At 43.9% G+C, this 24631-nt stretch overlaps 1 protein-coding gene across 2 annotated transcripts; it reads right to left on the bottom strand.

Annotated features, from left to right (window-relative positions):
• Positions 1-360: 360 nt before the first annotated feature.
• Positions 361-23002, bottom strand: LMNB1 (lamin B1). Of its 2 annotated transcripts, XM_063179887.1 has the most exons (11): positions 22507-23002; positions 14036-14192; positions 13203-13328; positions 12071-12241; positions 10588-10713; positions 7873-8093; positions 5689-5914; positions 3636-3740; positions 3109-3228; positions 2307-2420; positions 361-1118 (listed from the first exon to the last, which is right to left on the bottom strand). In XM_063179887.1, the coding sequence occupies exons 1-11, from the start codon at positions 22854-22856 to the stop codon at positions 1077-1079; spliced, it is 1758 nt and encodes a 585-aa protein (XP_063035957.1). In that variant the 5' UTR covers positions 22857-23002; the 3' UTR covers positions 361-1076. The 2 variants fall into 2 exon arrangements, with proteins under 2 accessions (XP_063035957.1, XP_063035958.1); XM_063179888.1 differs by lacking the exons at positions 361-1118; positions 2307-2420; positions 3109-3228 and adding an exon at positions 4076-4120 and having other exon boundaries at positions 3637-3740.
• Between the last annotated feature and the right edge of the window lie 1629 nt (positions 23003-24631).

Here is a 24631-nt window from a genome sequence, read left to right as displayed (position 1 = left end):
CTAAGTCAGAGATAACTATTTTACAGCACTTTTAAATTTCTCTTCATATTACTGTGTTCGCTCACATTGCTTAGGCCTGGTACTTGCAGGATGCAGTAAAAGCCAGTCCAGGAAGAACAGAACCATCAGCCAAGATGAGCACAAATGCAACAGAGTGTGAATAAAGCTCTAAAGAACTGATTTCCCAAATGTGAAGCAGTATCAGTCATTATTCAGAAGAAATCTTTGCACCTCAAATGCCACTGTTCCATTCAATGGATGTTTCTTCAGCTTCAAAGCCCATCACATGTTAAGGATTCAACACTCATTCAACTATGAGCTCAGCTCTAGGAAGAAACAAATTCCAAAAACTTTACTCTGCAGCACAGACATACTTTATTTAAATATTTTTCAGACATTAGAATAATGGGAAAAGGACAGAAAAACTTTCAACATTGGCAAAATTACATCTGTTTCCCATACAAATGTAGACTAGACCTCTAGAGACTTTGTTTTGTTACTAAAAATTGTAAACAAATAAGGGAATCCATATTAAAACAGCTTTCTGATTTGTTAGAAAAAACCACATAAAAATTCAAGATGGTAACACTATCTTAACAACACAACCACAAGGTGTAACATGAATTCTCCTCCAGATTTAAGAACTCTAAACCAACAGCACCTATATTACAAAGAGGTCGTAGCAACTAGTCTAGAGTGGTATAATCTAAAAAAAATCGATCCCCAAAACACACTGGAATATTCCTACTCCAGCAAGGCTTCAATGAAGAGAGACTGGTGTATAAATCTGAGAGAGGGAGAGAGGAGCATCCGCTGGATGCCCCTTGTCAGGAGCCAACAGCTCACATTCTGCGAGGAAGTCGAGATGCTTGTGACAAACCTTCCTTTTTCTTTTGTTGGTTTTTTTTTCCTTTTTTTTTTTTTTTTTTTTTTTTCAGTGGCAGAGGAAGTTTAAGGCCATCAGACTCGCAGAATTTAAAAATTCACAGACAGGAAAATGACGTTGTGCTTCTCAGAAGGCTCAGTTCTGCAGGCAGGGATTACCACGGCTGGAGGAACCTGGAGTGGCTGGAATTTCACATGACTGCACAGCTTCTGTTGGATGCCCTTTGCTCTGCCTGTTGAGAACAGGGAGAACCATTTAAAACCAACAACAACACAAAAATCACCCAGAAAAACCCCCCAAAAAACCAACAACCAACAAACCACCCAGCAGCAAAATGCTCAAACTGCTTTTCTACTCAAAAGAATCTATTGTGCTTTTTAATATATAGTATTAAACAAGTATATATTAATTTTATATTAATTATATATTAATTATAACATATATTGACTATATATTGACTATATACTGACTATCTCTCAAACATACATTAATTATATATTTTATACAGTCAATTATATTTTTAAACATTTAATTATATTTAAACTATATATTTAAATTAGATATTATTATATTTAATATGTAATTAAATTCATATACGTATATATACGTATATATTCGTATATACATACATATACACACAGATATATATATATACACACATATACATATATACACACATACATGAAATTATTGCCCTGGCAGGGTACAAACAAGAGACAGCAAAGATGTACAACCTGTTTTTATCCTGGAATTAAAACAATGTTACATGTCCTTTCCTATGGAGGAGTAATAAGACGACAGGCATCAGAAAAATAAAAATAATTTCTGTATTTGAATCAGGGAGCATAAAGAAGAACCTTGTGAGGTTCTATATAATAAATCTAACATTGCTGATTTCCAACACAGTTCTTGGTTTTTTTTTTTGATCTTCAGAACTTCATTTTTTTCAGCATGCCAGGCACATTTTCTCTCAAAGAGTTTTCAAATCTCAAATTATCTCAATCAGAGAAAATATGTGAGTATCTCTCTTTATCAGAGAAAATATTTGAATATAAGACACTAACATGGCTTTCTCTATGAGAGATAAAGAGAGATTTAAATTCTGAAAACTTTCAGTAAATTTAGCTGCTTAAGCCAAGCTCTACTATAAATTGGCATGGGGGGGAATCTTAAGAGGAACAGAGTTTAAGGGGAGGAAAAAAAATCCCCATATCTTAAACTTTTAAAAAAATGTACTTATCTGCAAGAGGATATGTTAGGCAATATTTTCAAAAAGACAGCTCCATGCTTTCCTTAATTACTGATTTTAAAAAATAAAAGAACATCTGCACTCAATTTTTAATTTTTTGTTTTAAGAATTCATGACTTAAATCTCAATTTTTTCAACATAAATAACCTTGTTAGTCCTAAAAGAAAATACCTGCTGATGGTGAATGTCTTCCTCATCCAGAGCTTCACCTACTTCTTCCTCAACTTCTTCATTTTCCCCTTTACGTGCTGTTGTTTGGAACACAGTAATTCTTTGAGCAACCTCCTGCAAGACAGTTTTAAGACTTCAAAAAAACAACAATTACAAAATCTCCTGTTTCTCACCTGCTCAGGACTTCTGAGAAATGAAAGCTCCAGCTGCTGGGAGAACTCCTTGTACTCATTTTATTTGTAAACTTCTCAAGCATTAATCATAAGCAGCTTAGTTTTAAATATCTTAAAGATTAAAAGGACTGTTTCTGACAACAGTCATCAAGTCCTTCCAAAATATGATTTTTTCATATATATTTAAATATTTTCTTTCACTTGCAGCATGTCACAGCAACTACCCCATCCCAATTTTTAGTAACCCCTCATTGTTTCATGTGGATTTCTCTGTGTGATTCCCCATTCCTCATAAGCACACAGGTTTAAGAAAAACTGATTTAGAAGACTGGTCAAGAATTTACCAAAACTTTCTTTTCAAGGTGTGTTCTAAGGCACTGCCCAGCTCCTGCCATGAGGAAGGTGCCTGAATATGTCATTTTTTCACTATTTAGACTCAATACAGAGTAAAGAAAAAAATCACGGGCTTCAGTAGAGGCATTTCTAAACTGCAGCTAGTTCTCCAAAAGGAGAAAACTTTACCAAAAAACCCCTGCAAGTGCATTCCTGTATGGAGCCCTGATCTGAATCCTTGTAGGTGATGGCACCTAGAGAGAGAAAATATCTCACACAGATCTGGGGTGCTTTACCTCTCCCTGAGAATTCTTCAGCACAACTTTCACATTTTCCCCAGTGCCCCAGGAAAGCTGGTTCTTCCAGATGAGGTCAGTGGGAGGGTTCGCAGCTACTCCAGCATTTGAAGCCCAGATCTGACAACACAAGTCACACAGGAACATTTTTTGCCAGCCTTACCACATTTCCAAATCCAGTTAATGTTATTTCATTTAAGTGACGCTGTGAATCCCTTCCAATAAGGAAAACCAAGCAAATCCTAAAGTAGTGTACAATAAAACACATCTTTTTTTAATGCAGGGACTTCAGAATATGTAACGTGATGTAAAATTTTCACCTGCACATGGCGAAAATTAGCGTTTCACTCAGAAAATTCTGAAAAACATCTCTGTATTAATTATCCCAGCAATTAACACAACAAATGCCCCACACAAACACAGGTGATAACTTCCTGAAAACATACAGAGGAAGGACAAAACTAAAAACCCTTTTGTCTTTTTCACCCACAGAAGTTGGCCATTCCAAATGAAACCTGACCACTTACTGTAACGGTCTGGCCTGCCTTTAGTACGTATCTTGAGGCGTATCTGTAACTTGCAGAAGTGTCTCCTATTTTTTGGATCATCTCCCAGCCTCCCATAGGTTGATCCTAAAAAAAGGGAGAGGAAAAAGAAAAAAAAAAATTAGTATTTCCACTAGCATTAATTTTTTCTGCTATGCAATGTAGTGTGTTTTATCTTTAAGGCTGTGACACACACGAAACTTTCAGTGAATGGGTTTATTATCACTTGATCTTCAGCATGGAATTAGAATAATTTTAGGTTAATTTAGCTTACCTCTTATTTGAAGTTAAAGCTTAATACATTCTGCCTTTGAGTTCTGATGTTAACTTAACTAATGTTTATGATTTGCATCAGTTTTGTTATCATTTGGGCCAGAGAAATACATATTAGTAATAGGTATTAAATATTAAAATCCCCTTACAAATATTTATTGTTTTTTTGAAGCACAGAATAGCAAACAGGCTTCCTAGAAAACAAAATATTGCTGTTAGTATTCTTGAAATATTTTTACATATGCGCACTTGCCACCACATACTCCCTATATTATTTTTTTTCCTATAAACTGCTTGATAAGTATTAACAAATCACATACAGGTCATCTTTACAGAATGACTCCTTCAAAACAAGAGTAGGTATTTTTTAAATTCCTAAAAACAAGCATTTTTTCCACTCTCCCACAAACACAGGTTCTGATCATTCAACAGCTCCCACTGTCAGTTAAAATTATCTAAAATAAACAATCTTATATAATTCAATGGATGCTGACATTCAGTTTGTCATTGCACGAACACATACCATACTTAAGAGTGTTTTTCAAAATTTTAAAATCTATTTATTTACATAAACTGTCAAAACACTCATGAATGTTCCCCAAGTACAGTTTATTACACTGCACTACAGGGAGTTGCTCAAATACCTAGACCCCCTGGAAAAGTGCTAAAAACATGAACCACCCATGGTTACTGGGAAAAAAGTGATGCTTCTCCTTCCTTATGAAACAAGGGATGTGCAGGGTAATTAAATAAAAGGTGGGGGGAAAAAAATCTATGTGTTAAACAAGCATATGTGTGGGGGGAAACTCAAAAAAATCCCTCAAAAAAGCAAAAAAGGGGCAGATTCTGACTCACCAGAAACAGTTTTTGACCTGGCTGAATTGAGTCATCTACACAATGAAGTGTCTAGACCAAGAGAAATGTCAAGGTTTCTTGAATTCACTAAATGAAACCATTGCTCCCCAGGTGTGGTAATTACAGGTAATTAAAACCCACATGATCACTGTCTGGAGGAGCCTGTCCATATCCTCACTGATTAGAGGGGACTGGGACACTTGGAACCAGGCCAGCTCATCACAACAGGCTGCCTTTTAGTGAAGATAAAGGAGGGAAATGTGCTGTATGTAACAGCAAAATAAGGAAGTGGTTATTATTTATCAAAGAGTTCTTCATTTGTGTAGATGTGTGTACCCTCCCAACACAAATTCTAATCTATTCACAAAACCATATAATCTCAGTGGTCACTGTAGCAGTGGCTTTGGCATGGGAGTTGAGGGCTTGTAAAATTGTGTGTGCAGCCAAGGAAGAAGAAAAACCATAATTTAGGGAAGCTCTATGCAGACACAAGGGACATTGGCAGTTAATTTCATCTAGACCTCTATTCTGCATATGTATTTATTTGTTTTGAGCCTTTTTAAGGCAGAAAAAGTGCTGAAAAGGCATCTAAAGCAGCCTGGTGTCTGCTTGCAGTATTTCTGATCAGGAACAATGTCACCTGTACCATTTTACAGGTGCATTACTTGCAAGGCAGAACGCAGAAGTGCGAAGTAATGATTTGGTGGACGGGCCACCTTGCAGTAAAACAAAAGCACCAAAAATCCTTGGGGGAAAGTCACCACCAATCCAGATCAGTGTGTGAAAGCTTTCTTTGGGACACACCAGCTCCTTAATGCCACAAGCTCGGGGATCAAAGTGAAGCCTTAGGAGCAGCAAGGGCACCGAGGACTCCCTCTACTCGGGACGCGCGCGGTCACTTCCAAACCTGCTCAGAGGTGTTCTTCAAGCGAATGAACTTCCCGTCCACATCTATCTCCTCGATGGACACGTTCCCCGTGGCAGAGGCAGAGTGGGAAATGCTCATGCTGCTGCTGGCCTCGGACTCCTCCACGTTAATCCTCCTCCTCTTGCGGCCGGCTGTGCGCACACTGCGGCTGGACGAGGCGTGCGAGATGGTGACCCGCGAGGAGGGGCCGGGGGACAGGTTCAGCCTGGCGTGGGCAAGGGAGAGAACACACACACACACACAGAGCACATCAGAGAACAGGGGGCTCAGGGAGGGACCTCCCTGCCCTCCACAACCCGCTGGCAGGAGGGCGATGAGAGCTGGAGGCCGGGGTGCGCTTGCGGGGAATGGGGGACAGAGCGAGAGGGAAGAGCTGAAGTGGGACAGGGATAGTGCACACTGGGTGTCAGGAGGAATTTCTTCACTGAAAAGGCAGTCAGGCTTTGCCCAGGGACGTGGTGGAATCATCATCCAAACACCCATGTGTATGTGGCACTTGGGGACACTGGGGCACGTGGGTTTAGTGCTGACCACGGCAGTGCTGGGTCTACAGCTGGATTCATATCTTTCCCAGCCTTAAAGATTCCATGATTTAGTTTCACTTTTTCCACCTTTTTTTTTAAATAAACTTCCTTCCATCTCCTCTTCTTCCCATAGATTTATACAGCAGCATAGTAAACAAAGCATGTTACATGAATAAGTGAAGGCTGAAGTACTGAAGAGGTGAATAAAATGTTGTCAAACAGCTGATTAATGCTCCTGGAGCAGAGAATACTGATGGATTACTACATTAAGAGCATAAAAGCATTTCTGTGCATTTGTTGAAGACTACAAAGAAACAAAAACCCTAGGGAGACTTAAGCCACTGTGTGAAATTAATGCAAAAACACAGTGGAATAAAAGCTTTGGCTGTTCCATCCCCACAGTTGAGAGGAATCAGCAGAGAGTAGCTCAGAACACAGTGAAGAACAAAATTGCTCTAAATGACAGTTGTGACAGAGGTGAAAATTCTCAGTACTGGAAGAACTCTGAGGCCAGATGTGGAAAAGGCAGCTGGCTGATGAGCTGGGCAATCACAATGGCTATGAGTTTATTAAAATTATTCTATACTTGGGGGAATGTGGGTAACAAATAATTAACCCTGCAACTAATTTTGCAGAAGAACATTAAGCACAACACCAAGCAGGCATACAAATGACAATGACGGAAAAGGAAAGGGGAAAAGGAAAGGGGAAAAGGAAAGGGGAAAAGGAAAGGGGAAAAGGAAAGGGGAAAAGGAAAGGGGAAAAGGAAAGGGGAAAAGGAAAGGGGAAAAGGAAAGGGGAAAAGGAAAGGGGAAAAGGAAAGGGGAAAAGGAAAGGGGAAAAGGAAAGGGGAAAAGGAAAGGGGAAAAGGAAAGGGGAAAAGGAAAGGGGAAAAGGAAAGGGGAAAAGGAAAGGGGAAAAGGAAAGGGGAAAAGGAAAGGGGAAAAGGAAAGGGGAAAAGGAAAGGGGAAAAGGAAAGGGGAAAAGGAAAGGGGAAAAGGAAAGGGGAAAAGGAAAGGGGAAAAGGAAAGGGGAAAAGGAAAGGGGAAAAGGAAAGGGGAAAAGGAAAGGGGAAAAGGAAAGGGGAAAAGGAAAGGGGAAAAGGAAAGGGGAAAAGGAAAGGGGAAAAGGAAAGGGGAAAAGGAAAGGGGAAAAGGAAAGGGGAAAAGGAAAGGGGAAAAGGAAAGGGGAAAAGGAAAGGGGAAAAGGAAAGGGGAAAAGGAAAGGGGAAAAGGAAAGGGGAAAAGGAAAGGGGAAAAGGAAAGGGGAAAAGGAAAGGGGAAAAGGAAAGGGGAAAAGGAAAGGGGAAAAGGAAAGGGGAAAAGGAAAGGGGAAAAGGAAAGGGGGAAAATTTAAAAGATATTAAAAAGATAGATAAAAAAAGATTTGAAAAAGAGAAAAAAATTAAAAAAGAAAAAAAGAAAAGGGTAAAGTAAAGGATGTTTGCTGCCTTGAGAGCTGGTCTGATAATCAGTGTCCTTGGTCTCTTGATGACTTAGAACTCTGTCAGACAGGAGGAGGCAAAAACAGTGCCATGGAAAGCAGTCAAGCACCACTAAAAACTGCTTTTTAGCAGAGAAGGAGACAAGAAAAGCACAGAGATAACAGAGACACCACCTCCTTGCCGTGTCTTCCCTACCTCTCCTCTTCACCCTCCAGCAATTTCCGGTATGCATTGATCTCCATGTCAAATGCCAGTTTAACATCCAGGAGCTGCTGGTAGCCACTCAGATGCTCCTGCATCTGACTTCTTATCTCTGCAATTTCCTTCTCCTTCTCTGCCAGTGCTTTGCGGTTGTTCTCCTGCTCCTCGGCCAAGGTGATCTCCAGCTCCTGTACTTTGTCCTGCCACTCTCTGGACTAGAGGAAAAGCATTGAAAACATCAGTGGTGGTGCAGAGAAAGCCCAGCCAAGCCTCCACGTGCTGCTCCTCTGCTGTTCAGGCAACACCAAATTCAAACTACAGAAGTTACACCCTCCCATGAGTTCAAACTCACCCGTGTGTTCAACTCTCTCCTTTCCAACTCACCTACTACAAATGTAAACACATAAGATTCCAGTGAAACTTGCAACATCTTTGGGGAAACAATTACTCTGCTCTGTTTTTCTGAGATCTGAAAATATGCTACAGCACTTGAATTTACTCAGGAAAGAAAAACTGAGCTTAAGAGTTTAACACATTCCAGACAGGACACAGGAACACAGTCCTGAGCTGCACGAGGGGAGGTTTAGTCTGCACATTAGGACAGATTTCTTCACCAAAAGGGTGGTTAGATATTGGAGCGGGCTGCCTAGGGAGGCAGGTGGAGGAATCACCACCCCTGGAGGTGTTTCAGTGCTCTGTGTTTTCCAGGTGTCTGCTTGGTGCTTTGGCTTGGTGCTGCTAATCCTGAATCCTGGGAGGCAGTTCCCCTCAAGGAATAGGGGTTGTTGTCAGTGCAAACCTGCCTGCCTATCCCCAAAGCCTCCAAGGCCTGCTCAGAGTGTGGTGATAAGCACTCATTGAAGAAATCTGATTTGTCTCCTGCTTCAAAAATTCCATCAGGTCAGCAGATCTTAAAAGTGCACACCCAGAATGGAATGCCTATCAAAGAAAGCCCAAAATGATGGCAGCTTTAGGGTTTCCATAAGCATGCTTTCTTCTGTTTCACAGCCCCTTGAGATTCAATTTATTTTTTTTTAATTAAGGAGCAGACAGACGAACCGATGCCCCGTAATCACAAAGTTTGTTACGCATGCATCCAAATTTAGGAAGTCACCACATATTCCAGAGACAGAGAAGAGGAGAGGGAGTCTTCATGTCTGACACAAGGGACCAGTATTACTGGTTGTCAATGCTAAGAGCCAGATAAGGAATTTAATAAATGGAGTTTTGTGTCACATGGAAGATCACAGCGGAGTCTACTACAGAGCTCAGTGCTGGCAACTCAAACCAGACCAGCACCAGGGATAAGAGATTTCCAAGAAAATAAATCTTAACTTAATGCTACTAAAGTGGAAAACAAAAGTGTCCTGGCTGACTTCACTAATGTTACCATAAAAAAAAAACCCCAAAACCACAGCAAAATGGTTTATTTGGTGGAAAAATCATGGCCAAAATGACAGAAGTTGATTTTCTCTGAACTTGAATGCCCTGAAATTAGCAACAAACACTTCTGCCAGTTCAGAAGCAAGTCCTCTGAACAAAGCTGTCACTCCTGGAGTCACAGAACAGAGGCAATTAACTTAACAAACCTCTTGACTGAACCACCAAAAGATGATGGTAATCTAAAGGCAGAAATAAGATCTAAGTGGCCAAAATTTTCCATCCAACTCTGTGGAACCTCATGCACATTCATTATACCACCTGATCTTTTCCAGAGACTAACCTGACTAGATAAAAGGAACACTAGGAAGACTCTTACAAGTATCTGCCAATTTATTTGGAAATTTAGGAAATAATATCCCCCACGTTTATATTTCTCACTGGAAATACACAGAATTTTGATGCCCTATTAGAGTCTACTGTACAGGAGAAGTAAAATTCGAAGTGTATCACAGAAAGGAGCGAACAGTACTAGTATTTTATATTAATAAAAATGTTTACATGTTTTGTTGCATTTTCAAGTGAGTTACAAAAGCTTACTGCAGAACCTACTCCTGACTCTTCTGATTTTCACTGTGGATTTCCCACTGCAGTGCCCACAATGTTACAAACAGGCCAGTACTGAACATATCACTTGTCATACACTACGTCATACTTCTCTGGGTGTGATCTATGCCCTCTGTAATCTAGGAATAACCAATTTCTGCTCGAGGCCCTGCCCTACAGATGCTCGAGTACAGTTTTTTGATGTTGTTTGCTCAGTCTCACATGCCTAATCTGGGCAAGATCTTGTCAACAGTTTTAGATTTTTTAGATGTCTGGATGCAAACTGGATCTAGAATGAAAAGAGCCTCCAAATTCCATTTCTGGCTTTGAATGTTGCTTTGTAGAATTCTACACTAGGCTGGGCCAGTCAGTACTAAACTGCTCAGTGTGTCAAGAACATTTAATACACATTTGCCTAAAATTGCCTCATCTCTCCACAAAAGCCACTTAACAGTACCCCATTTCAAACACTGGCTCTATAGCAGAAACACTGGCTCTACACACAGAAAAATAAAATAAAGCTTGTCAAGAGGAGATATAAATGAATTTGAAACAGCACAAAGCAGGAGGAGAGAAGACAAAACTCCGGTTGTGACACTGAACAAACTTGGGTTAAAAACACACCTTTAATACAAAACCCAACAAATATAATGGGAAGAAAAGCCCTTTAACACAAAGCCCAGCAGGTGTGAACAGCGGGAGCGAGGAGGCAGAGCTGGGTACCTCTCTCTGGAGGCTGGTGATGAGGGAGGACAGGCTCTCGATGCGCATGCGGCTCTCGTTCAGCTGCTCCCGGATGGTGTGGACTGCAGAGCTGTTCACCTCCGAGGACATCCTGGCACTCTCCAGCTGCAGGGCACCCAAGCGAGCACGTCAGCTTCACAGTAACTTTCACCAGAAGAAGGAATGAATCACCAAAAACCCACAGGCCACACTAAGCCACCCGAGTTCCTCTCTGCAGCTCCAACGCGCTGAAACCTTCCTTTCTTTAGGGCTAAAACGTGGTTGCCGTGCTGGATTGCCCTGCCTGGAATTCCAATTCACTGAATAGTTACTTTAGGATTAAAACCTTCCCTTGTAGACGTTACTGAAACTGAGCTACTGAGCCCCGTTTTCATGCTGGCTAAAGTTTATTTAATACACTTAAATGTTTATTTAACACGCTTTAGCTCCCTCTTAGTGAAATTAGTTTACATTCTCTAAACTGAAATGAGTTTACATTCTCTAAAAAGAGGCAAACTTGTTACCTTTCAGGCAATAAAAGCAAATTGGCACCAGTACTAGCATCCTAAACCACTATTGTTTCATTCTATCACTTCAAACTTCAACAGTTTTACTTTTATAGAGTAACCAAATCGTTCCTGCTGAACACTACCACAAACACTTGAGCTGCACCACAGATTTATTGAACTTGATGATGATGGTGCAAAGCAATCCAATTTATCTTTTTAACTAAGTTTCCAAAAACACAGAGAATTATACCTGATGATAAAGACCAAGGAAGCAATGAGAGGTTGCATTTTTGGCTAGACTGCATTTTAAATAATCTTTTCCAAGACAGATTGAAGGCCTGGAGATAAGCAGCCTGAAAAGACCAAAACTGATGCTAATAAATTCAGTTTATATGAACTTTTCTGATGTAAAATCTCACCCTGCTTTTAAACAATACTAACTGCAACAAGCACAGCCACAGAAACCAGGTTCAGTTGAGACATGAGGGTGCCTCCTGACATAAATGCTGAGTAACAGCAGAGGAAGGAAATTATGAAGTCTAACTGATTTCAGATTTCTGCCTAGATGAGTGAAAAACAGAAGTTACTGGGCATTGTAAAACTTCCCCATGTTTTGTACAGGCTCAGAAAACTCTATTTTCTATCTTCTCAGCAGCCCCATTACGAATTTTTATACATATATATTTATCACTGCTCAGTACCATGCTTAACAATTAAAAAAATTTTCCCTGAATTCATGGTAATCCCAGCATTAATCACTTTTCCCCCCCACACCACCTCCACACAGTGCTTCCTTCCCTTCTGTTGCTGTACCTGATGAGGATTAAACCTGCTCCCAAAGCCAGATGTCGAAGCGCAAACCCGCACCCAAACGCATGCTAATTCCAAGCCCCTCCAAGCTGCCAAAAGTTGCGCTATTGCGCCAAACAAAACCGAAGCAGCATCAAACAGCTGTGTGAAAACACTGCTCTCACCCTGGAGCTGTAAGTCGCTTCCAGCTGCTCCTTGTAGAGCCTCACTTGTGCCTCGTGCTGCTCTCGGATCGTGCGGAGGGCCTGGGTCAGCTTGTGCTCGAACTCGAGCTGGGACCCAGAGCCCACCTCCACCAGGCGCGTCGCGTGCCTCCTTCTCATCTCTTTGATCTCCTGTGGGAGCCACAGAAACACGCTAACACCCGGGAAATACGGGACTAAAGTTTCCTGCTGAGCGGGGAGTAACGCAGGTTCTAGTGTCGGACTATTCTGGTGCGAAGCTTTTGGTAGAAATGGTCTCCCCAGCCTTATTTTGCAAAAGCTAGTTGTTAAAATAAGAGCTAGGATACCATCAATTTTTTTTTTTTTTCTGAGAGTTCTCTTGCAACAAATACACCTCAGAATCATCAGATTTTGGAAATAGATCCCTCCTTTCTTGAGGTACCTTGTGTGCTTCAACAAAATCAAACTGCTGTGAAGTAACAGTCAACTCACTTTCCCTATTTACTTGTGTGCTTGCCTGTGCTTTCTCTGGAAAGAAAGGGATTCCAACAATATGAAACAAAGCTGAAAATACTTCTAGCAAGAAAAAGCACACATGGAACAAAAGACCTTTGTTACTGCCCTAAGGTTCTTCCTGGAAAGACTCAAATGCCACAGGTGAAAGGGAGGGTGGCAAGAGAAAGTTCTAAGAGACAACTACTCCTCCACCCTTGTTTCCATTATTCAAGAGCATCCTATTAGAAAGGTTTGAAATTAAAAACATTGCAGGTCCAAAGCACCTGTTTGAGTCTCCATCCACTTTATTTCTTATAATGGGGTTATGTAGGAAATTAACCTACTTTCTCATTAACAGAAAAAGACGTGCATTGCACACCATGATCAGAATTTAAGATGAAACAACATGATACATGAGGTTATTTTACCACAAGAATTCAGAATTAAAATCATTTTTCCTAGAAAAAGGAAGTTGGAAACCTTCATGCCAGAACAGAGGTAAACCCTACTCTGAGTAGGAGTTCAGACAAATTGCAGAGGTACCTCCCAACAACCTAAGTTATTTTCCTATTCTAGAATTTCCCACACCAGTTGCCACCTTCTCTTTAAAAATGTTAATTCTTGAGGCTAAATTTACCTCCTCATACATATTTTTACGGAATTCCAGGTCCTCAGAGAGGCTCTGACAACGGTTCTGAAGTTCCACTTTCTGCAAGGTTTCTTTCATAAGCTGGTTCTTGGCAGCAGCTAAAGAAGTTTCAAGCTTTAAGAAATAAAAAAAAAAAAAATCAACACAAATTATGCAGTAGAACTCACACAGTGGCCCAAGCCTCACAGAACTACAGCTACTACATATTAAGGTTTAACTTCACAATCAAATCCCAGTATTTATCCCAGTAATATTACATATCACACATGGACACTTTTGCAGTTGCTTATACAAGCGAGTTCTATATATTTCACAATAGTAACTGGCATTAAAATTGCTCCCTAATAATTTTCCTTACAAATCAATTTTTAATACATGGAAAACACCAGTTGCCTTCTCTCCACAACTTGTCTTCTTGAGGTGGCGATGCTCAAGATTACAAATCTAAAGGCTAACAAAACTAGAAGAGGTTTTCCTCCTCATTGTTCCAGCAGAACATGCAGAACCAGAGGCAGAAACCAAAGGGGGGCAGAGAGAAATTGTTATTTGTCACTTATTACCTGTTCTTGTCAAGCCAATCTGCCCCCCAAAACAATTCTGAAAAGTGTCAAGTGTACTTTGAGTCTTGATCTGCTGTCTTCGCCCTAAGTAACATCCCTCATAATTTCAGCATCTTCGATTTTAAGAGCTGTCTCAGCTCTTGACAGGTTTTCATCCTTTTTGGTTACAAAGTTATACTTCATCAGGTTGGCAGCTCATAATACAGAAAACCACTCACTCGCTAAGAGAACCTGATGGTTAAGATACTCATTTCTTCTCACCTCTTGTATTTCATCTTTCAACTCTTTATTTTTTCCCTCCAGACTTTTCTTATCACCAAGGGCTGTGGCCAGTGAAGCTTCTTTAGAATTCAGGGCTGCATCAAGCTCATGAAGTTTGACCTGGGCTCTACTAAGGTCAGATTCCTTTTTTGCATAGCTGGAACAAACCAGAGAAAGTGATTGCAAGAAAACCTAGAAATGCCTAGAAAAGGTTGCAAGAAAACCTAGAAATGTCCCCAAAACAGAGTGCTGGCTAATAAAGCAATCTGAACCTTGAACTTGAGAAACACCTGTCAAAAACATGTTGTTTTAGCTAAATTTACTGGGCTTTGGCAGCAACCTTCAGAAATGGCAAAGCTCCACAGACCCAAATCCTGTCTATACACTATCTGCCATCATAGACATTACACTGGTGCAGAGGTGATTTCTTTATGAAGGCAAGCACAGAAGATTTTCAAATAACCTTCAAATTAGCTTTTGTGTCTAGACAAGCAGTCAAGCATGTTCTAGGTGTTTATCTCCTAAACCAGCATATTCAAACAGAGAAATCAAACAGGGGGGGAAAGTAATGTCACATAAACACAAGTTTATTATCCACAAATAACACTGTAACAGGCTACTATCAAAAACAGGAGAAAGGAAACCCATATTCATGAATCAAAGTGTCTCTTGTCCTTAGATGGCACAAGCAGCCTTTAAATGTGTAACAAGTTCTTCAGCTTGGAGTTCATTATTTTTCTGCCTGGGATATCCACCCTTGTCTATCAAGGGCAGTAGCATGCACAAGTCCTAGATGGTTTTAATTGAACTGTGAACTTTTTAAAGGGATGGACAGATTTAGGCTCAGTAATAATGAGAGCTGGCATGTCCTTCTTCACCTTTTACGCTTTTCTTTCCAGATGTTAAGAAAACCCCAAAACAACACAAAAGAACCAACCCAGAGTAAACAGCATAATATGCAGAAAATTGGATAAACTGAAATCAAAATAAAATTAGACAGATTCAGAACAAATCCACTACTCTTTTTAGTCACTGTAAGGTTTATAAGACACAACAGCAATGCATCTCGACAAAATGAGACCTAAGGCAAAATCAACACAATTTTAAAAGCAGACACCCTCAGCTTTAAAAAATCCTTTTTTCCCCCCAAGATTCCCTGCACTTGTCACGCTCACAGGCGAGGTGCATGCACACGGAGGGATGCAGGGATGGAGGTTTCAGCACACAGCCACACCACATGGCAGCCCCTACGCAACAGACTTAGCGCTCCTTAACCCCGATCCCTGGGATTAGCACCTGCTGCCCCCACGGCATCCAAGGGCCAGGCTGGGAGCCCCTGAGACACACAAAAACACTCTCCTGCACTCAGCTGCTTCCTCCTGCCCAGCACTCCCCACTGCCTTAGCGGGATCTCACTCCTCAGACCCACGGCCGGACCATGGGCTTGGACAAAAATACAGGATTTGGGGTTGGGGCATTCCTGCTTCCAGCTCTCTGCATTATTCCCTCTTGCACCCAGCCCTGCTAGAACTTCAGCACGCAAGCAAAGTGTGCAGCAGAAGAGGAAAAAGAAGGAAGGGAAGGTGTGTTGCGCATCTGTACAAAAAACATCTGTAGAAAAACCCAATCCCTCCATCCCCTATTAGGAAGTATGAGGGTCCACAGCAGACATTTCTGGCTTGGTCACACTTCTGGAAAAAAAAGCTTTAATCAAAACGTGAAGAAACTGCTTCTCCTAAGCTGAAACCAAGGCTACCAAGTCAGATCCTGAAATGAGAAAGTTGCAGAACTATAAACAGTGCGCTGCTCCCCAAATTATCCTGGACTCTGAAACAGAGAGAGTCCCCAAAACGTGCCACTACCCAAGGTGGTGGATACCTTAAACTGCTTGGATCCTAAATTGTTTTAATATAAATACCTTTTTAATGCATTTACAGACTAAGAGGCAGCTGAGAAGACCATTCTTGCCATGCATCAGCAGAGAAAAAAGGCTATTATAATAATATAGACTAGCAACAACACAACAACAACATGATTAAAACCCAGGGTAGTACCTGTACCACAAAAAGTATTACCAGTTAGATCAGCCCTTTCTGGTTTGTTTGCGACAAGACTGTCTGTGCAGCCACACTATAATTTAATGCAACAAAAGCCACAGCAGGGGGGTGGTGGGTGGGTGGAGAATTAAAATTAAGCACTATTAGCTGTTAGTGACATGAGCTGTCTCACTGTGGGACAGCTCATCTGAACACATTCTCAGAGAGAAAACAGAAACTGGAGCTCCACACTTCAAACGCTGGAAGCCAGATGAAATCTCAGCAACTCAACAGTGTCATCCCATCCCTGAAGGGAATTCAGGAAAGGAGGAGAAGATCAGAAAAGCCTCTGTGATTTATAAAAACAAACACCAATGTATACAGCACATACTTCACCCTTACATCCATTAATTTTGACCAGGAAAAACTTCAGCCTCTTGACAATAGATGCCTTCTTCCTCCCCAGAGAGCCAAAGTTACATCTGAATACAGCAAATGAAAACGCCTCAAACACCTTCCTGTTGCAGTGTTCAGAGATTACCTAGAACTGTGCTCCTTTTCAAGTAGTTTGACTCATGAAAGGAAAATAAAACCAAACAAGTAATTGCTGACTCGCATCTTTTTCAAAGAAGCAGTTTGGTTTTCTCTCTTTTGACTTCAAAGTGCATCGATCTTCTTATCCATGGAAACGTTTACAACAACCTACAATTTCCCATCATCTCCTTAAACTTCTCACTAAGTTAATAGAAAAGCCACACAAAAAAGCCTCAACTAAACAAAAACCCCAAGGAAATAATTTTCTGGCTAAGTTGACCATCTGGAGCCAGACAAGCCACACACCTAGTGCGAGGCAAGCAGTCAGCAGCCAGACCTTGGGAGGTGTAATCCAAAATTTCGTTTGGAACTGACCAAGTGCAGGATGCCACCAGCCTACAGCAGATTCTTCTCACCTCCCACACCCCACCCACTCTTCTCTGCAGATGCTTAAGTGCCTGATCACCAAGCTAAGCATTGCCAACATTAACCAAACCCTCCTCGGAAAGCATGGGCTTTCTGCCAAGTCGTGACATAGATACACACGTGTTGCCATTCCTGATAATGCAACCTATATTTAGACCCCTATAAAATTACATTTACTGCACAGTGGGTTAGTTTTCTAGTCCACTTGTAGAGAAATATGAAAATAATAATTAAAAAAACCCAACTATAGTCATGAATTTTCTATCTTTTATTTAGCTAGCAGTCAGTTTCCCACATTTTCCCCCCGTGGCAGACAAAATGCTAGGGCTGTATTTTGCAAGGAAGTGACTTAAATAACGTAAGATGCACCTAAGAGCATTCAAATATTTGATTAAAGACCGACATAAAAGTAACTGGACAGGTATGGCTTTCCTGTAAATAAATACGTGTAACGTTGTTTCAACCTCATCTCATGTTACCCATTTTACTTAAATATTTGCAACCAACAACAACACATCATCTCTAGTCACACCCTGCTTGAAGTCACAAATCCAACCCGAAGCTCATGGTCATCTGTGTGAACCCCATAACCCCATTTTAAGGAGAAAGTACACACACAAACACATATCAAGCCACTGCCCACTCCCCTGTCTTCATTACATTTCCACGTATCTGAGCCCAAATATTTATGTCCCACACTGCACAGAAGACATGCTGACTTCAGAATATAAATTCTTACATTTCAGTGGCTCGAATGATTTCACAGCAAGCCAACCACCCCACTCCTTCCCCCTCTGGGTGCTCTATGGTACACATCCAAGCGGCGACAGATTTCAGATTAAACCTCTGAAGTCCCAATCTTTGCCTCGCTTTTCAAGATCACCTACAATAACAAAAATACACCTGAAAACAACTCAAGCCAGCTTCCTTTCCAGCTCCTCGCAGCACAGGTGCACCCTGGCAAAGCCTGGAACAGGTGTCACATCTTTGCCTGCACCAACACCACATGGCTCTGTGTCGCTGCTCGGGGTACCAGCTGCACCCTTGATCAGTAATTCAAGCCACAAGCTGAAGCTGTTCCTGATATTTATTTTACTGTCTAATCTCAGCGCAGAAATGTACTTCAGAGTGAAGATGGGAAGGAAGGCCAGCTGGAGATGCAAAGCCAGCCAGCCAGATAAACCATCTCTTTGATACTTAAAATGAAAGTTTAGTTTCTTGCCACATTTACTATTAATGCACTCAACAAAACACCTGAAGATAATAAAGGAAGATTAAGTCCTTTGCCGACACCTTCAATAAAACACACATTTTCCTTCAAAGTTACTCTAATCACATTGTCTCTCCTCTTCCAGGAGGCAGATGTCCCTCAACACTGGCAAACTGCCACAGGGAAACCCCAGCCTGCCAAAGACAAATGCAAACAATGGGTTTCCTAAATTAACTGGAGTTAACACCAGCTCACACCTCCTAAAGAACACAATTTCCTCTCACGACCAACCAGAACTGGGCAAGTCCAGCCAGGGATTTCTGGCCATTGAGTCTCCATCACAAACATTCTTCGAAATAAATTTTCTTTATCTTGGAAACCACTTCCACCAGTGGAAAACCATGCTGAAACCAGACCCATCAGCAGAGGCACACAAACACAGCAGCCAGCCAGCCCTGGCTTTCTGAACGGCCCCTGTTCAGCAGGACCTGGTGACACAGCTGTGCCAAAATTCACAATGTGTGCCCTTGTTCAGTTAATTGCTTCCAGTGACACACGAGACCTCTCTGGCCCAGCAGTTCTCCCTGGTGTGCACTTGTGGCAAACGATGAACCCATGACACGTCTCCCCTCAAAAGCAGAAGCTTTGTCCAGTCTTGTAGGATGCGATGGAGCAGTTGGGACCTGCTGCTTAAATGATGGCATTATGACATGCCCAAGGACGACATCCCTCACTGATTTGTATGCCTTGTCCATTTAATCCTTTTCTCAAGAAATATGGAACTTGCAGCAATCTGAACGCCCAGCCAAGGCAACGCTGCTCTGTTGCAGGAAGTGCACTCTTACCTAAAAATAACAGGAGCTGTTACCCCAAAATAATTTGTTGCCAATTGTATCATCATGAATTTTGAGCGTCAGGCAACCTTTCTTCGCCTCCATTGCTCACGAGCAAGCCCAGCAGCTGGAAATCAATGTGCACAGGCATTTTGTTATGTGGAGCTACTGCTGGCGTCTGCCACAGCCCTCCACTGGCAAAAGCGTAGCAGTCACAGTTAATTACACAATTTTATTACAAAAAAAATATTACAAGTTTATTTAAAGTACAGAAGTATAGGCATGTCTCTACAACAGCCAACACCGATAGCAAAGCATACAGTTAAGTCTTGTCTAATCACTAATGAGAACATAAACTGGAAATACTGTGAAATTTGTGCTCTCTCTCAATTTCTCAAACTACGGAAGACAGATCTCCCTCTCCTCCACCTCCCAAGAATTCTATACACACAAACCCAAATTGCATGGGTTTTTTTTTTCCCCCCCTAAGTCTTGAGACACAGAGATTTATTTTCCTTTATCTCCATTCTGCCCATCACAAGCCTCCTACTTACACAACTATGAGTATCACTTTCCCATCCCCTCTCCAGAGCAAAAATAGGGAAGCCCATTTTTTTAATCTCACTTTTCCCCCACTTAATTCTTTAGAGATTTGAAGTATCAAGGGAAACCTTCATATTTTTGCTGGAGCAGAACCTATGGCTGCATGGCAAGCACTCTAGGAGAGCATGCAGCAAGACTGCTATATATATAGGAGTGTAAGCAAACAGTAAAAAAATGCAATTTTCCTGAGGGATTTGAAGTATGAGCAGAGCAAGCTTTTTGGTGCATCACACCGTACAGATGGCACTGAAGTCAGCAAATCCAACAAATAGGTGACTGGAGCTTTAATTTTTGTGAAGAAAGAACAGGAAAAGTCCTACAGCACTTCGAGAGTAACTAGAAGTTTGAGTCTGAGGCACTAAGAGTGACTGAGAGATGCCTGGAATAAAATGGATCAAGGAATTAAGAAGGATGCCGTGCTAACCAGAGGAAACAGAGTGGCACAAGAATACACCTGCAAAAATATTCAAGTAACACAAGAAGGCCAGCTAGACCATGAATGGTATTGCCCAGCTTCAGATAATCAAGTGGCAAATCATCTTTACTCCCTCCACAGAACACCTGGAGAACGATTTCTCCACCACTAGCTCTGTAAGGAAACAAAGCCATCACTAATCTCAATGTTATGGCTACCAGAATATCTAAACCACACAAACCAAACACGCCAGGAAACTTGTTTTTTTTTTCCCTTTTTCCTCCCTCGCAACTGGCTCTGTTAGATCCAAACTACAACAAACTCACATTTTAACTAAAGCCAGTGCATACAGCTCACTGCAGTTCTGCTTCCAGAGAGGGCAAGGAAAATCTTGCTGAGAGCACACATCCTCATCTTACCTTGCAAACCCTCACAGTGCTCCTATGCACGCTTGTGCAAAGTGCTTTTAAGAGCATTTTTTGTCAGGTTACAATGTGATTTAACAGCTTTAAGAAGCCATGCAGGAGCGTGCTCCAGTTCAAGTGAAAAACCCCTCTGCTCCTTTTTAAGGCTTTGCAAATAGCCTTACTGCATGCCCATCCACACCAAAGAGCCACAAACAAGTGGAGCCCAGGAGCCCCAAACAGCACCGAGTGTTTGTTTCACTAAACCCTCCAGGAGTTCTTGGCAATCAACACCCGCCCCCAACAAAGCAGGTTTTTTGCCAAGTATCACAGGCAAATGCAAGACAGAACATGCAGATGCCCGTGTCCACGTTATTAAAGCCTTGGTTCCAGCCACAAAAAGGGAATCCACCACAGACTGCGTTTAGATCCCAGTCCCACGCACGGCGTCTATGTGAGAAGCTGACGCAAGAGTGTGCCTTCCTCAATAAAATCACTAAGAGATGGAAATTCCTGGCTCGACCCCGGAGTCAAGAAATGTTGGTGCCTGTCAGTGGCTACACCAGAAGGCTTTCCCCTATCACTGTCAATGACTGCTTTGATTTAAGACTTTCGTGAGGCACCAAGAGAGAACCTCCAGAATAACCACTCTCACTAATTAGAAGCTCACGGTTTTGGTTTTTATAAATAACAGAGTCCAAGAAATATCAGAGGTGTCTGCAGACGCGGGAGAACATCCATGTGCGGGTTACACACGAAGTATCTTCCTCATCACGAAACATCAGGGCTGAGAGGGCATTTAAGACACAGTAGCAGAGGAAGAATAACAACTCCGGAGGTTTTTACCCCCCATCCCAATATTGTCACACCTTCTGATTCCAAGGCTAAAGCGCAAACGCCTAAAACTGCAGCAGCCACAAAAATCAAATTGAAGGTAAACACAAACAAGGAACCAAATAAACAAATTAATGGAGCCGAGTGTTTAAGAAGCAAAATCTAGTGCCTCAAAATCAGTTCGCGACAAAAACAGGGATCTTGGCAATGTACCCTAAAGCCGTCAATCCGGGGGATGTGCGGACACAAATTCTACCTTTGGTAACATCTGAACATCGAGGAGGGCACACAGAAATTACAGTCCCCTTTGGTTTCAAGCATGATCCATGTATTACCTAGTCAGTATTTTCACATTATGAAGTTAATCTGTTTGAGAAAGGCTCAATTTTTCGTCCCAAAGCAGCCTGAGCCTTCAAGACAGCCCCTCAGTCCGTGCAGGGCGAGGTGAACACTCATGGAATCACATTCTAAGGGACTGGGATGGACTCTAAAGCCCGTCCAGTCCCCAGTTCCAAGACTAAAGCAGACCGTCCTGAGCTCCATCAAGCCTGGCCTGGAACAATTCCAGGGATGGGACCATCTACAGCCTCCCTGGGCCACCTGTGCCAGGACATCACCTCTCTCACAGCCAAGAATTTCTGCCCGATATCCCATCTAAACCTGCCCTTCTTCAGTTTAAAGCCGCTCCCATCTTATCCTAACACCCCGCGCCCTTGTCAAAAATCTCTCCGCAGCCTCCCTTAGTTACAGGAAGGTGCTCTAAGGTCTCCTTTACTCCGGGCAGCAATCAGAGCACTTCACCTCATTTCTGACGCTCCAGCCTCCCTGAACAACCTGTTCCAGCGCACAGTAAGCAACTCCTGCCTGATACCCAACCTGTCTGACCAAACTCCCCCCTTTTTCCGCGCGCACCGGAGCACCCCGCGGATGCTGCGGGGTCCGGGGCGCTCGCACCCGGCAGGGGCGGCGCTCGGGGCCGGCTCTTCCCGCCGGGGCGGAGCGGCGGCAGCGCTGCCCGTTGCTCCTCATTCATTCATTCCCCCATTCATTGCCGGCCGCGGAGCCCCGGCGGGACGGGCGGGGTGCGCTCCGCCGGTGCCTCCCGCGCCGCTCCGCCCGCATCCCCATCTCCATCCCGCCGTGCCACCGATGCTTCCCGGCTTCTTTGTGGCCCACCTGTCCAGGAGCTGCTCGTGGTCGGCGCGCAGCTTGCCCAGCTCGATCTGCAGCCTGGCGCGGTCCCGCGCCGTGTCGTCCAGCGTCCGCCGCGCGTCCGCCAGCTCCCCCTCGTAGATCGCCTTGAGCCCGGTGACCTCGAGGCCCCGCACCTCCTCCCGGTGGATCATCTGCCGCTGCAGCGCGCTGTTCTCCGTCTCCAGGCTCCGCACCTTGTCGATGTACACGGCCAGCCGGTCGTTCAGCTGCCGCAGCTCCTCCTTCTCCCGCATGCGGGAGATGCGCGCCGGGCTCTGCAGCATCGCGGCGACGGCTGGGCCGCGGGTCCGCGGCGCCGTGGACTCGGCCATGGAGCGCGGGCTTGGAGGGAGGACACCGGCAGGGCAGGGAAACAGGAGGGGTGCGACGGACAGGTGGCCGCGCGGACAGACGGAGCGGACGCACGGACGGACGAACCGACCGCCGTCGTTGTCGTCACCGCCTCCTCCTCCGCCGGCTCCGCACCGCTCCAATATGGCCGCACGCCCGCCCCGCCGGACCGCCCCCACGGCCCTCCCGCCCACGTAACCGCAAGCCAACCAATCGCGAGCCGCCTTCTGCCGCGGGCTAAATTCAAAACCCGCCCACGGCCGGCGGGCGCGCCAGTGAGGCCACGCCCCGCCGGGCCACGCCCACGCCCCGCGCGCGTTCCCGCCCCTCATTCCGCCCCCCGTTCCCGCCCATGGCTCCGGACAAAGGGACCCGGAGCCCGCGTCCCCCCCCCCGCTGCCCCCCCCCGGCTGTGCCCTCCTGGCAGGAGCTGTGCAGAGCCACAAGGGCCCCCTGAGCCTCCTTTGCTCCAGGCCGAGCCCCTTCCCGGCTCCCTCAGCCTCTCCCGGGGCTCCATTCCCTTCCCAGCTCCGTTCCCCGCCCCGGCCACGCCGCAGCCCCTCCATTGCCCGTGTGAGGGCCCGCAGGTGCCGCAGCCCTCGAGGTGCGGCGTCAGCAGGGCCGGCCCAGGGACGGGCCCTGCCCCGCTCCCGCTGCCGCCCCAGGCCGGCACAGCCCCGGGGCCATCGGCCTCTGGGCCCCCGGGCACCCCTGGGCTGTGTCCGGCTGCAGCTATAAACCCCTCATAAATAAGGAATTTTGCTGTGCCACGTTTCCTACCCAGAATTTACGTCTCTCTCACCCACAGGCTGCTCGCTGTGCTTTAGAAAACAACGTTGGCTCCTGCTGCTGCCTGAGCACGCAGTGTGGGGCTGCTTTGGAGGAATGTGGTGTCCAGGGATCTCCTGGATGAGAGGGTACAGGATGAGAGGGCAGAAGGGGCTGTCCAGGGAGGTGGTGGAGCCACTGTCCCTGGAGGTAGTTAAGGAAAGGCTGGAAGTGGCACTCAGCGCCATGGTCTGGGTGACAGTGTGATGGTGTTCGGTCACAGGCCGGACTTGATGACCTCAGAGCTCATTTCCCACCTAACTGGGACATGATTCCACGATTCTGCGAGTTTCAGGACTCAGAGTGCAATTCCTCAGGCAGAGTCAGCCCACCTTTGGAGTCTACATTTTCATATTCCTTGGCGGATGTCATTGAGGCTCCTGAAGTTTTGCTGCCAGTGAGAGGCACTCACTTTCAGACCGAACATTAATTCTTCAGGAAGAACGGGAATCCTTTTGCAAATTTTCCCTGCTAGGTGAAGCCCTTCAAACTGCCAAAAGAATATATTCCAATCACAGGGGTGTACATAACTAAAGTAATTAAGTCATAGCTGGGAGCTCCTGCTTTTCCCACATGGTGCCTTTGCTGACACAAAGCATTATCTCTGGTTTTTCCTTCCCTGCTGTTTACTAGAATTTGCTCCTTTTCCACTGGAAAAATAAAAAAGCTGGGTTACAAGAGTGATAGCAGCTGGTAAAAAATTGTACAGCACCTGCTGGAACATAAAATTGTCAGCACAGTAGGATTATAACCCAGGGTAATTTTACACCGCAGCTGGCACTGCTGTGAAAGGATCTGTGTTCACAGGCAGTACAAGAGACAAAGTTTGGGAGGTTTTATTGTTGGACAAACTGAGCCCTTTGCAGGTGTTTAGTGCTGGCTTTGGTTCTGTCTGCTTCCAGAGTTTAGTTTGGTGCTTGGTTTTAAA

This window comes from Melospiza melodia, chromosome Z (genome assembly GCF_035770615.1).
Source record: "Melospiza melodia melodia isolate bMelMel2 chromosome Z, bMelMel2.pri, whole genome shotgun sequence".
NCBI lineage: Eukaryota > Metazoa > Chordata > Aves > Passeriformes > Passerellidae > Melospiza > Melospiza melodia.
This window is presented reverse-complemented; position numbering and strand designations above follow the sequence as displayed.

Coding starts and splice junctions, on each gene's coding strand:
- LMNB1 (XM_063179887.1), bottom strand. CDS start 22,856: ATGGCCGAGTCCACGGCGCCGCGGACCCGCGGCCCAGCCGTCGCCGCG. Junction 14,193..22,506: donor CACGAGCAGCTCCTGGACAG/GTGGGCCACAAA, acceptor GGTTTGTTCCAG/CTATGCAAAAAAGGAATCTG. Junction 1,119..2,306: donor AAGACATTCACCATCAGCAG/GTATTTTCTTTT, acceptor TGTTCTCAACAG/GCAGAGCAAAGGGCATCCAA.